The sequence below is a fragment of the Numenius arquata genome, chromosome 8 (assembly GCF_964106895.1).
Source record: "Numenius arquata chromosome 8, bNumArq3.hap1.1, whole genome shotgun sequence".
Lineage (NCBI taxonomy): Eukaryota > Metazoa > Chordata > Aves > Charadriiformes > Scolopacidae > Numenius > Numenius arquata.
In genome coordinates this window covers 26,160,044-26,173,893 of record NC_133583.1, presented here as the reverse complement: position 1 = coordinate 26,173,893, position 13,850 = coordinate 26,160,044, and the positions used below count along the sequence as shown (strand labels likewise).

Sequence of the window (13,850 nt, the reverse complement as noted above, 5' to 3'; positions counted from 1 at the left end):
CACATGTGGTTCCCATTTTTCTACTGGAAAACCCATCAAATCCTTCCAGGCGTCCCCGGGTACAGCCAGTCCCGGAGCAGATTCACAAACTCATCCCCAAAGGCTGGTACCATCCCAGCTCCTCCAGCTCCCGCAGCTCAGGACGGCATCTCCTGTCCTTCCCTGGGGGGCGGGTCCAGCCCCAGGATGGGGGGGACCATTATCCTCAGCAGGGATAATCCTTAGGCAGAGCAACCAGGCTCCTCCATTGTGAAGGTCAGGCCGCTGATGGCTCCCAGCACGTTGCAATCCCAGATCCAACTTCTAATCTGGGGGAAATCGGGTTTTTTCCCCTCCAGCTCCTGCTCCACGGGAGGGTATTGGAGAGCCCAGCGTGATGCGCCATAGCCTGGGTGAATTAAAACCTCATTAAGCACATGCTCCCTCGGGAGATCGCAGAGCCCACTGCATGATGTAAAATAGGCAGTTCAAGAGCAGGGGGTGTTCGGAGGTGCCGTGGGGTCGCCGGCTCCCACCCCAAATCCACATCAAAGCCCGAGAGGAGCCTGGCTGGTGCAGTGGGAGATGCGTAAAAGGAGAGGTTGGATGTCCCCATGCCACTAAATGCCACCCCAGATCTCCGGCCGCAGGGTTTGCCATGGCTGGCTGGAGGCAGAGCTGGGGCGAGGAGATTTTTGGGGAGCGGGCACAGGGGTTAAAGGGAGGTGGAGAGGACCAAGCTGGAAACCAGCAACGGGAAGCCCGCAGAGCTGGGGATGCTCGTCATCCTGCTCCCGGCCAGAGCCCCGCTTTCTGCTCTGCAAACGGGCGGAAAAAAAAAAAAAAATAATAATAAAAAAAAGCTTTCTCCGGTTCCTCCTTTCTGCGAGGGAGGAGGGGGGGGGATGCAGAGCACACAGTTCATTAAGGCAGAAGGGCAGGCGGCCAGCGAGCATCCTGGCAGGCAGAGCAGTGTATTTTCACAGGCTCGCTGCCTCCCGACACAGAAGCTTCCCTTGTAGCGCTCTCACAGCTGTTTGGATTTTACCCGAGTTCATATCACAGTTTATCAAAGGGGCTGCGTTTTGGGTTGGGATTTTTTTTTTTTTTTTTTTTGCACTTTGCTGAGTACAAGCCGAACGGTTCCCGCACAAACAAACGCAGGGTTTGTTCTGCAATGCAGCGGGGCTGAGGGTGGGAGGGAGGAAGAGGAGACACGCGTGTGTGTCTCCCCCCGTCCCAGCCCCAATTCACTTGCTGGTGGGCCAGAGGGATTTTCAGGGCACGGGTTTGGTGCTGGGAGCTGGTTGGCAGGGGGCACGGTGGCATCAGGTCTCCCGAAGGAAGGAGGAGCAGGAGGGGATCCCGCATCCCGGCCCTGGGAACCTCCAGCTTGTCAGGAGATCTTTGGCCAAGCAAACCCGGGGAGCTCAAGAGCATCTAGGCCGGGGAGAAGAGGTGGATTTTGGTCAGCCCCAGCTCTGGAGCATCCCTCAAGGAGGGGCGGATGATGGGCTGGGAGGTGGGATGGCGAGGAGGAGGTTAAGGATGGGGTGGGGAGGGCCAGGATGGGGCAAGGGCATCACTGCGGCTTCAGCATCCCCTCACCCCTAAAGCTGACACCCACCAGCTCCATACAGCGCTCTCAGCGTATCCCTCACGATCCGAGCCTGCTAAACCCCCATCCCACTCCCTCCCCAGAGCCCTCCCCACCGGGCTGCTGGCCTTTCCCTTCCCACCCCCCTCGCCCCCCCGCCCCAAGACAGAGAGCAGGGCCCTGGGAAAGCCAGGCGGGCTGAGCAAAAAAAAGCGATTTAACACGCTCCTCGCTGCCTGCCTGCCAAGAGCATCGGGTGCCTGCGCTTCACAGGACACGCCGCCCCTTCGCTCTCCCCCCTCCCTGACTCCCCATCCCGCTTCGCATGGCCAAACCCACTTTGCTTTCCGTCCCTCCTCACTTTTTGGGGAAGAAGGGGTGTCGCATGGTCAGCCCCCGCCTCTCTCAGAGGCAGAAAAGTCCCCTCCTGCCCAGAGGGGACCAGCCACCCCAGCCCCACACCAAGGGCATCGCTGTGAAGCCCTACAGGCACCCAACGTGACGTGCTAGTGTTTGTCCCCACCTCTCCGCTGGCATCATCCCAGCAGGACTTCGAGACCTCAAGGAAAAAGCAGGATTTCCAGCCAGGTGAACTTTTCCCATCTGCAGGAGCCATAAACCCAGGGCCCCATCATGAGGCTTGGGATTTTCCAGCTCCCCAGCCATGAATTGGCTGAATAACCTCATCTACTCCAGCCAAGCTGTGGCTGCCCCATCCCTGGAGGAAAGAGACAGTCCCCTGGTCTGCGCCACGGCCCTTGATCCCCAAGTGATGCCATCTGGGGGTGGATATATTGGTACCGAGGAGGGCCACGGAGATGCTGGGAGGGCTGGAGCCCCTCTGCTGGGAGGACAGGCTGAGAGAGTTGGGGGGGTTCAGCCTGGAGAAGAGGAGGCTCCGGGGAGACCTTAGAGCCCCTTCCAGTCCCTCAAGGGGCTCCAGGAAAGCTGGCGAGGGACTCTGGATCAGGGAGGGGAGCCACAGGAGGAGGGGGAAGGGTTTGACACTGGAAGAGGGGAGATGGAGATGAGATCTGGGGAAGAAATTCTTTGCTGTGAGGGTGGTGAGAGACTGGCCCAGGTTGCCCAGAGAAGCTGTGGCTGCCCCATCCCTGGAGGGGTTCAAGGCCAGGTTGGAGGGGGCTTGGAGCAACGTGGTCTGGTGGGAGGTGTCCCTGCCCAGGGCAGGGGGTGGCACTGGGTGGGCTTTAAGGTCCCTTCCAACCCAAACCATTCCATGATTCTATGGTTCCATGATCTGCTGTCCTGGCAAGCTACATCAGCCACGAACACCTCAGCTGCTCCATCTCAGAGAGCAGCAAAAAGGCAGCTGCTTTGGTGCCAGGCTCGGTTTTGTGACCTAAACTGCCTCCTGGAGCTTGGACAGAGCCCGGGGACAGGGCAGGGGCTGCACAACCATCCCTGGGGACGGACAAGAAGGTAGGAGGTGGCTCCTTCCAAGGGCAAGCTATCATCAAACCGTGCTTTGAGCAGCAACCCTGATGTCCATGGGTTAGGGCTTAGCCTCTCACTTAATCTCACTTAAATCTAGGCTGGAAACCTCGGTGCAGGCTGAAAAACGCTTGGTGCTGCTCCGCTGCCTGCCTCCGAGCAGCCTTCCCTCGGCAGGGTCCCTGCCCGGAGGACCAGCCGTGCCGCTCCAAGTAGCCATGTGATGCTTTTGGAAGCTCCTCTGCATTTTTCTGCTGCTCCAAGCCATCGTCGGGAGGCCAGCAGCTGAATGTGAATATTTGCTTCTTGCTTAAGGGCTCTGTTGAGTCCAGGACGGCCACGTGCCAGCTGGGGCAGATAGCTCCCAATTAGCGAGAAGGCTGGAAGGTCTCGGGTCTGCTCATCAAGGTGAGGGGTAACACCGAGTGACGGCTGATGCTCCTGCCTCCAACAACCCTTCGGGAGCCATCTTTGAGCCTGCCTTGCTCAAAAAGAGAAGGCAGAGCTTTGAATCTTGAGTTTTTACTGGCTTCCAGTCTAAAAAAAAGACAAAAGTGACAGAGACCGACCCCCAAAGGAAACCCACATCTGCTGTGATGCAGGAAAGCGATGCCAAGCCAAAAGAAAATCCTTGGAAGAGACCACAGGAGCAGGTTTTTCACCTCGCCAGTTCCTCAAGGGGAGAGGGGTGGAAAGCGTGAGACTCTGGGTGATTCGTACCACTGGAGCCCCCTCGGCACATCCCTTCACAAAGAGGATCCCTCACCCAGGGGTTCAGGAGGCATCTACGCAGCTTTGAAGAGCTCTTTCCTTCATGCTGCCCTTCCTTTCTCCTCCTGCTGGGGCTCAGCCTCCCTCCGTGAGGTCTCCTTGGGTGGTGGCATGGATGAGGCATCACACCACGGTTTGATCTGGTCATGCCGTGCTGGATCCCACCAAAGAAGGTGGCATCTCTTGGACCATGGCAGACAGACCATGTGCCAGGGCTGGGTTATCCCCCAGCCCGCTGGTCCCAGACAAGAGAGAAGAAATGATCTAGACTCTTCCTAGTGAACGACAGAAGCTTTTGGAGCTTTTCCTGTTATTTTAAAAGCTTTTCCTGTTATTTATTTTTTTCAGACCAAGGTCACTGATGGTGAGATCACCCATCACAGCTCCTACCTCTGCCCAGGAGGGCTGTGGGTGCTTCTCCCACCCATTTCCCCCATGGCGGGCAGGCGCCGGAGCAGCTCTGCACATCCTGGGACAAGAGCAAGAGACGGTCCCACCTCCATGGCCTCCTGCAGAGATCGCTGCTCAAACCACGTTTGAGCACATGACGGGCTATAACCTCTGCCTCCAGGACTTTGAGGACATACCAGGAGAGAGACTAAAGTCCTTTCAGAGTCAGCAACCGGACACGAACAGGCTTGAGTCGGGTTAGAAATAAACCACCTTTAACTGCAGACCCTCTGCCTGACCTCACAGACCTTCGAACTTGCCCACGGGCAACGTGAGGGAGGAAAAGTGCTGCGCTGGGCTTTAATAAAAACCCTGTCCCCAGCTTCCCTGTCCCCTGAGCACTCATCCTTCGGCTGGAAATCACTGCCTAAACTTAACAGGTCAGTTTTCCTTCCCTTGCTTCCCTGTTCCCGGGCCGGCTGGTAGGAGAAAGGGTGGTCCCAGAGGGGAAGATGATGGCCCCAAAGGGAGCAAAAGGCTTGCGGCAGCAGTGGGGGAGGACCGGGCTTTTAACACCCACCCTCCCAGTCCCTCAAGCATCCCCTTGGTGCTCTCCAGCCCGGAATGAAACATCACCAGCATCTCCCAAAGTCAAACATGAGGTTGGCTTCTCACCCCGCCGTGCGCAACAGCTGAGCTGGCTTGTGGACAAGGGCGGGACGGAACGTGGGAATGCACATACGGCTTCAATTTGAAAAGTGGCTAAAAATAGCAGCATGAGGCTCCCACATTCGCTGGGGCTCTCCAGCAAGAGATCAGTCTTTTCCAAAGAGCCCTGTAAAAGTTTTCCCCGCTCTGTTCCCATCTTGCTATTTCAGGAGGCAACAGAGACGTAGCTAAACCAGCACTTCCACTGCCATCAGTAGGTTCCAGAGTTAATCCCAGCACCCCAGGGCATGGCTCACCCTTCCCAGAACCACTGCTTTGGCTCCAGACCTGCCTCTACCCCACGTGAGCCACAACGTGACTTGACAAAGGACAGAGTCATATATATATATATATATATAAAAAATTTTTTTTGGCTTTACAGGATTTTTTGGGGCATGAGTCACCATGAAAAGCCCTGGCTTGCTGAGCTGCCGTGAGCCGGCCGCACCGCATCACCGGCTGCTGGGAAAGCCAGCCAGGGCTCATCCTGCCAGAGCCGGAGGGAAAGACTGGAGGTGGCTGCAATACGGGAAAGCTTTTAAATGGGACCCTGCCCACGCTCATTACTTCTCTAATTGCCCTGCTTCCCTAACGAGGAATAGGGCCGCTTCCCCTGCCGAGGGCTGCTCAAACCAGGAGCTGTGCAGACCAGGGAGAAGGGAGGGGACGCTACGAGCGGGATGTTGTCTCTGCCCTATTCTTAGACCCCCATATGGTTAATCCCATCATAGAATCAAAGAATTGTCTGGGTTGGAAGGGACCTTTCAGATCATCGAGTCCAACCATCAACCTCCCACTGCCAAAACCACCACTAACCCGTGTCTCTCAGCACCACGTCTGCCCGGCTTTTAGATACTTTTCCAGACTCTTATCAGAAGCAAAAAAAAACCCCATATGCTCTGATAGACTTTTTTTTGGGGGGGAAATATAATGCACTACATGAAAATTTAATGCAAGCCGGGAGAAACCTCTGAAATCCTCACCCTGCAGCCCCAAACAGCGGCTGCCCTGCCCACGTCTCATCTCATTTTTGCAACCCGCCACGCTTCACCTCCACGTTAATCGTTGACGGGGTAAATCCGGCGGCAACTTTTCGGGGCCCTTTCGGGCTGCCCGAAGACTTGGGCACAAACTGCAGCCCAAGCGGGTACAGCTCAACCCCCAGCTCGGCTGAGCAGATTTTTGGGAGCTCTGCACGCTTGATTTTCCGAGCGCAGTGATGGGACCCCTCCCCCCCCCCAGCCCCAGCCTTGCGCACCCCTCCGCCTTCGGAGAGGCAGCTCTCGTCCCCCGCAAGGAGCACGGTTTGGGTTTCTTGCTCTCCCCACGTTCAGTTGGATGTCACCTCCCCAAAAGCAAGGGAGGAAAATCCTGCCCCCTCCTCACCCATTTCCCCACCTCGCCTTGACCGTTAAGCCCATTACTTCCCAGCGAGCCGAGGAATCGGTGTCCCTTTGCCCCGGATTTCATTGCGTTAAGGATGATGCCCTGCCAGCTGCCACGACACTCGGCTTTCCAGCCTCCTTAAGAAGCTGAAGCAAAATCTACCAACTCTGAGGGTGGAAACACGTTTTTTTTTTGGGGGGGGGGACACCAAGCTTTTGCTGGGCGAGCATCACGCCGAGCTGGGTTGGAGGGATTCACTCGACTTGGCACTCCGAGCCCAAGCCTGTCGTCACGCACCGGCCGGTCTAGTTGTTTCCTAACAAAACGGGCTCTGACAATGCAATTTAATAAGGAGCTACTTTGCCTCCGGGGATGGGAGCGAGCAATATGGTGCCTCGACATGTGAAAGGCAAGTCCCGTTTGCTCTGAAACCATCTGGGTGAACGAGGGAGGCTCGGAGAAATGGTTTTGGCTCGGTGCTTGGGCTGCTCGACCCTGTCATCTCCATCCCACCCTGCCCGGGGGGTACGGGGGGGGGGGCTTGGGGTGCTCTGACCTGATGATGAAGGCTCCTCTGGTCTCCAGGAGTTTCCGTTCACTGCTGAAGCGCTTGAGGAGGTTGATCATGAACTTGTAGAAGTAGGAGTTCATGGTGGGGGTGGAGGGGGAGCACTCCAAGCCTTTGGTACCTGGGAAGGCAGGGGAAGGGGAGAGCAAATTAGAGCGGCTGGGGTCCCCCTGCCACAGAGGTCTCGCTCACAGAGCAGACACCCAAAATATGGTTGTAGCACTGAGCAGAGGAGGGTTGGGGCATGAAAAGAAGATTTCCAAGCCTCCTGTACCAGCATCTGCTTGGTCCAAGCAGAGCCAGCCCTGCCACAGCTCTCCCCATCCCAGGGGAAAGTATCCTGTGGTGGTCCCAGCCCCTGAAGCAGCACATGGAGGGGGAAACGGGCTTTTTGGGAGACATCCCAGAGCCCTTCAGCTTCAGTAGCTGATAGGAGAAGGGGTGTCCCAGGCTCTAAATCGATGGGCGATCCCGTCTCCTCAGATACAGGATGTACACTCACCCCAAAAACCAGATTGCTAGTGAGCTGAAGAGCCTTTAATCCAGCCCCACGTGCCAGACGCCCAAGCCTGGCATGCACGTAGCAGCAGACACACACGTTCAGCCCTGGGTCACGGCACGGCCACCAATTTACGCTCGGTGACATGATTTTCTCTGAGCAGGGGCCACTCGGTGCATCGCTGTCACATACAACGTGCCCCAGGGCTAGTATAAAGTACCAGTCAAACCACAGCAGAGCCCCAGGCTCAGAGACTGTACCAAAAAATGGGTTTTGGGTTTTTTTTTTTCCTTTGTTCACTGTTTGCAAAAAAACCTTTATAACAAAAGCAGCTAAAAGCTGGGGAAGGGGGGACTGGCACGAAGGAGCAGTGCTCCCTCCAGCCCGGAGCATCCCTGCTTCTGCAGCAGCCACCGTTTCTGCCCAGAGGGCAAACAAGGGTTTGTTTCGAGGCAGTATCCATCACTGATCGCATTTATAAGTCTCAAAGGCAGAAAAATATACCTTTATTTTTCATTACCTTATGAGGGTGGCTGGACTCTCTGAGCAAGGAGGGTGCAGGAAGAGCCCCGGTGGGAGGGAAGGTGAGGGTGTAAAAGCGGGGAGAGAGGAGAGATGGTGTGTTTCGGAGAGCCCAGATGTGCTCTGACCCACCCAGATGTGCTCCAACCCACCCAAATGTGCTCCAACCCACCCAGACCCAACGCACCTCCAGTCTGTGAAGCTCTTTGGTGTTTTCACACTTCACCTGGGGCCGGAGGATTTCTAGCTGTATGGCGAAGGGATGCTCTGCACCCTCCTGTCACCCGGAGCTGCAAAACCCTCCGCTCAACGCATCTGCCAAGTGGCCAGTGTCCCCCTCGGCACCTCTCGGGGCCATAAAGTCACTCTTGAGGGGCTCCTGTTGCTCATTTAACAGCAAGACGTTAAACCGGGTCGTAATGTACACGGGATGCTGCCATAGACAGCTCTCCCTGCTGCTCGGGAAGATGTCCTAACTGGGTCTGACACTAATTGGAGGGCAGGTAGCTGGGGAAGGGGTGGCAACGGGGCATCTCCCAGCTCAGGGTACGCGGAGAGCGTTCGAAAAAAATACCCCTTCAAACCTACAAGTGCCGGGAGCAGGTGAAGATTGCTTTTCCCACAGCGAAACCGCGGGGGAGATGAGTTTATTTAGCAGGACGGCGCTCAAAGCAAATGTTTGGAGAGAAGGTTTTAAAGATGACTTTGCAGCGAGGGGAGCTCCCTCCCTCAGCTTCTCCGGTGGAAAGACCACGTCTAACCCTGGTAAGGAGGGAAGCCAGCACACACCAAGGTTATTCCCCCCCCCCGGCCCCGAGAACAGCCAGTCTTTCCATCAGATCACTGAAGGAAACCCAACGAATTTGATTTATGTATGTTGTCTGCTTCCTACTGAGACTCTGCAGAGCACGGAGCAGCCAATTAAAGACGCAATCAAGCTGCCAAAGCCCAGGGAAGGTGATGGAAAAGCCACTGGACTGTTTTTCACCCTACCCGTCCCGGTGATACGCAGAGATACAGACGTGGGCTCAGCCAGGGTTCGGATTTAGCATCTGAGAGAACATACACAGCTAAAGAAAAAGGAAAATTAAACACGAGGTCATCTGGACCAGAACGTGGTCGCTGGGGCCATGTGTTCACCCTGCCTTGGTGCATCCAAAACCCCCAAACCAGGCACCTCCCAGAGCACAAGTGTTGGCCGTAGCATCGTGTTTCCCCTCAGCTGTGGGGAAGATGATCCGGGCGAAAAAATACCATCAAAAAAGAAAAAAGGATCTGGCTGAGCCGATGCGCTCCAAAAACAAAGGAAGGTTTGTTCGAGGGCAGGGAGGACCCGGGGTGAAAATAGGCAGAGCCTCAAAAGCAAGTGCTGGTTTTCTTTCTGGTGCCGAGGGTGGGGAGGGGAGGTGAAGAGCAGATGGAAATCGCCTTTCAAAGCTGCAAAAGTGGTATATATATATATGTTTTTTTTTTTTGGCCCGTTTTGCCAGCAGTGCCTAAGCATGCAAAGCAGAGCTGTGCTGCAAGCCGAGAGAGAGCTGCAGGCAGGGCATCACATCTTCACCCCCACCAGCGAGTAATGCCCCAACCTCGTAGCTTGTCCAGGGGAAGGTCTGATCGTGGAGTTTCTCCCTTCTCAAGACCCCAAAAATCGTGTCTCTGACCCTCACAGCATCAAGGATGGCATTGCTGGTGGGGCTGGTCTCTCTGCAGCTCCTGCCCAGCGCTTCCTCTGCACGGCAAAGCCAGCTTGGTACCTTATCACCTCCTGGCTTGCCTTCCAGTGACACTCAAAACCATTACACGCCCCAAAATGCCTCCCAAGGGAAAAAGAGAAAGCGGCAGCAACTTTCCTCTTCCCTGAAAGGTCCCAGTGCTCCTGTCGCTGGGGCACGGGCAGCCCCGTGCACAGGGCAAAGCTGTGTGGCTGGGAATGACGGTGCAAGACCGAGCAGCCAGAAGCACCCTCAGATCCATGCTCCCAAGGTGGTGCCCCAACTCCCGCATCTCAGACTGGAAACTTGGAAGGACCCGCTGGGTTAGCTGGGTTTCCAAAAAACCAGAATGACCTTAGAGATGAGATCAACCTCCAGCCTCCGGTCCTGTCGCCTTCCTCCAGCAACTTGCTCCCAAACCTCTGACCCTCCTGCCCAGCCTGGAGGAAGCCGGGCAGCGAGTGGGTCAGGGAGCTGGGAGCAAGGAGGAACCGGGACACGGAGATGGCAAAATCCAATATTAGCCCTGGTTTTTTTTTTTTTTTTTTTTTGAGAGGAAAACGTGATGTGACTGTCTGCGCACCCCAGGGAGCTGCTTCATCATCCTTTGCCTCCGGGCGCATCGAGACCGAACTCAAAAGGGATCAGTTCTCCCTCTCCTGCCCACCCGGTGCCTGCGTGTCCCTAAGGAAGGTTTCCGTGCTGGACCAGCTTTGCCAGTAGTGCCCTCCAGGGATAATTCCAGGGTGTGTGTGTGTGTGTGTGTGTGAGAACCCAGTCTCCCAGGCTGCAAAACCTCAACCAAATCTCAGCTGGAGCTTAAAAGAGTGAGACATCTTCCAAGGCAGGCAGAACTCTTAGTAAGTTCTCATACAAAACCTCCCAGTCCTCCAAACTTCCAAAACTAGGCGTTTTTAACGGGATGTCTCGGAAGCGGCTGGCACCTCGTTTGCCATCGTGTAGCCGTGCCATCGGCGGAGCCCAGAGCTCGCCTCGAAGCCCTTTTTGGGTTATAGCTCCAGCGCGGCGGCATCCCCGCCTCGACAGAACCGTAGGAGCAGCTTGACAAAGTGTTTCTAGGAAGCGCGAGAGACAAGCAGAGGGAGAAAGTGTTATGAAAACTGTGCGGCTTAATTAATTGAAGCTTGCACCTCTCCCCGCTTCCCCCCCCCCCCCACCCCGGAGCGAGATTTTGCAGATCCACAACCTGCCAGATCGGCTGTTAACGTACCCGGAGCGGGGCTGGTGGCACGTCACGGCCCTGCTGCCTTTTTTTTTTTTTTTAAGCTGGAAGAAAAAAAAAAAGGATTCCTGCTCAGAGGAATGACGAAACCCAGCCCAGATAGCAGCTATCATGGGAACAAATGGGGAATTTTGGGCCCCCGGGAACGTCGGGAGGGGCGAAACGAGAGCGGGTAGAAACAGAAATGCGGGTGGAAATTGCAGCTCGCATCCAGCCAGCCTGGCCCCTTCCCCGTGGCTACAACATCCTCCCGGGATGCTGGGCTAACAAATCCTTCCCCGAGGCAAGCTTCGCAGCCCGGGCTAGAGCCGGGGACGCGAGTGGGTTTCTTGCACCACCGGCATTCGTCCTCCCCCACCCACGGGTGCCAGCTCGAGCAGAAACTCCTGCTGAATGACCCCCCCCAGCACGTCCCCAAGCGCCTGGGGGCCGTTCGTGCCGTGGACACGCTATAAATCAACCGAGACAGGCAATTAAGGATCTATATTAAGGCCCTTATAAATATATATTGTGTAGCAGCCTGGAACATTGGGGCCGTCTGGCTGAGCCGTCTCGAGACTTACAGTGGCCCAAAGTGTCCCCAAATCGCTTGGGAAGAGGCCGGGGGGTGTCTGGCTGACTCCGACACAAACTCAGCTTTTCCTACCTCGGCCGCAAAGTGCCAAACTTCACCCCGGCATAAAACGCAGCTTCCGCTAATTTGCCATAATTGGTTTCAAACTGGTCTTAATTAAAACCGGTGCGGACTTGCCTAACTCCATTTGAACCGAATTTAAATAAGATTGGACCGGGATTGATTCCTTTCCGAAGCAAGCTAAAGCTGGGTAAGCTGTTTAAAGAGTATCCACAAGGGTATTTGCAGCGGTTTAGCTAAAATGATTTACTGCAATCCCTAATTGAAGCAATTTCAGCTCGGATATAGGGAGGCTGAGCTAAGAGCTGGTGGGACCAAGTATCTTTTCCCCACCCGAGGGCTTTCCCTGGGGCATCACGTTTCCAGCCGATCCGGGAGAAGGATCTCCCTTGGCTCCTCTGGGAAATGCTGGGATAAAGCCGGTGGCAGGCGGAGCTGGTCCGTGAGCCGGGGTCGGGCTCCAGCACCGGCACCGTGGGAGTGAGCGCTGCCAGATGGAGCCGGGCGAAACTCCCGGGGCGGCGACGTGGGAATCTGCACCGGCATCTTCCCCCCCTCCCCGTCCTCCTCGGGCAGCCTTCCCCAGGATGTTTTGAATTTGAGCTTTTTTGCAAACACGGGGCAGTGAAGCCTTGCGGAGCAGGGTAAAAATAGAGCCGGGGAAAAAAAAAAAAAAAAAAAAAAAGAAAAGGCAAATCCTCCATTCCCTCCTCGCCCCCCCCCCCCCCCCCCCCCCAAAAAAAAGTCAAGCCGGCGCAGGGCGTAGCTGGAAACAGATGTGAACGTGTCGGCAGCTCAGCTGGGCTCTGCGAAATCTGCCCTCTCTGGAGCACAGGATGCTGCCGAGGAAATAAACCCCCCGAAATTATGGGTTGCGCGGCCAGGGGCTGTGCTCAGCTTGCTTTTACAGGACTGCCCGGGCACCCCAATGCTTCTCCCCCTTCCTACCTGCCTAGAGAGCCAGGGGTTTGTAATTCCCGAGACTTCAGCATCCTGCCTCAAAAGGGGTCCCCGGATGGGCTGGGGGTACATATTTTGATGCCAAATGAGGCTTTTGCTGCACTGACCGGCTGGATCCCCCTCAGAGGGGGGGCTTCTGCCTGCCCTGGAGGGAGGTAGAAGCACCGATAGCGCCGATGAGTTTCCTGGAAAGGACGGGAATCCACTACTGGCTCATTTTCCTTTGTTGAGGTAAATCAATAAGCAGAAACGCAGCAGAGGTAGAGCTCAGGAGGAGAAAATACCCAGCAGAGGTACAAAACCAGGAGCGGTTGAGCTTGGTGGTGAATTGAGAGCTGGCTGAGGCTACAGGACGGAAAAGGGGAGCAGAGGGAAGACAACCTGCGAGTGGCATCAAGCAGCAACAGGCTTCGCCAGGCCATTTCTGCACCGATATTCCCTGCAATATCTTGGGGAAACTGAGGCAGCCCAGCAGCGTAACTCCACAGGGGGCGTTTGGCCAACAGTGATCTTATCTACACCGCTGACTTCTCCTGCCTCAGCCCCTAGAGACCAGTAATCCCGGCTTTTATTTGGGAATCCCCAGCCTTTCTGGCCGGCCACGCGCTGTAGCGGTCTCGGGAGGGATCGATACCCAAAGGCACGCCAGCTGAGTTATGGCTACACTCTGGATGGTCTCTCCTGAAGTTTTCCAGGGCATCCCAAGCACTGCTGTTGCACAGCATGCGGGAAAATATTCAAATCACCCAAAAATTCTAACTCCCCACCTCTCCAAGAGGCAGAAGAACGTTTTTAAGGTCAACCCTCATGCACAGCTCCGTGGCAGTAGGGAAGGAGATGGCAGAGCCACCAACCATCAGGAAGCAGAGTGTTGAGCTTGGAGCACTTGGGAGTCCCAGGCCTCTCCTCTCTTGCTCGCTGGGCTCCTCTGCTCCCTGCTGTCGCACTCCTCATGCTGTGAAAGCCCTTGGAAACCAGCTCCTTCGAGAGCAAGCGGTCCATTGTGCCATGTTGGCTGTCTCCTTGCCTTTTGAGGAGAAGACGAGCACAGAGATGTTTGCACCTTCATCTTCCCCTACCATTAGAAACGCCAGTTTAGCAGATCTGAGCCATCTGACAATAGGCCAGCTTTTCTTTCCTACCTTCCATGGACCTCCCTGCAGCCTACAGACTCTTGGCCTGGTGTTTTCAGAGGCCACCCTGATGTTTCACAGACCTTCTTGTCCTACACTGCCACCTCTCCAGATCTATGATTCCACAAATGAAGCAAGAAACAACACAGAGGGAGTAGTTTGGCTCATGAAGAACAAAATCCCTCAAAAGGATGTGGATAGGGAAGCCCTATCACAGCACATCTCAAGTTTGGTCCAGGCTCTGGAGGGCTGCATGTTCTCTGGCGGGGATACAGCAAGTCTGAAATCAATGG

The 13,850-nt window shown here is 55.7% G+C and overlaps 1 protein-coding gene across 1 annotated transcript in view; it reads right to left on the bottom strand.

Moving 5' to 3' along the window:
- The window catches only part of VAC14 (VAC14 component of PIKFYVE complex), a 71,552-nt gene that overhangs the window by 18,489 nt on the left and 39,213 nt on the right, over window positions 1–13,850 (bottom strand). The window contains exon 14 of the mRNA XM_074151867.1: window positions 6,840–6,972. Within this exon, the coding sequence (XP_074007968.1) occupies window positions 6,840–6,972 (133 nt within the window). The remainder of the gene's footprint in view (window positions 1–6,839; window positions 6,973–13,850) is intronic.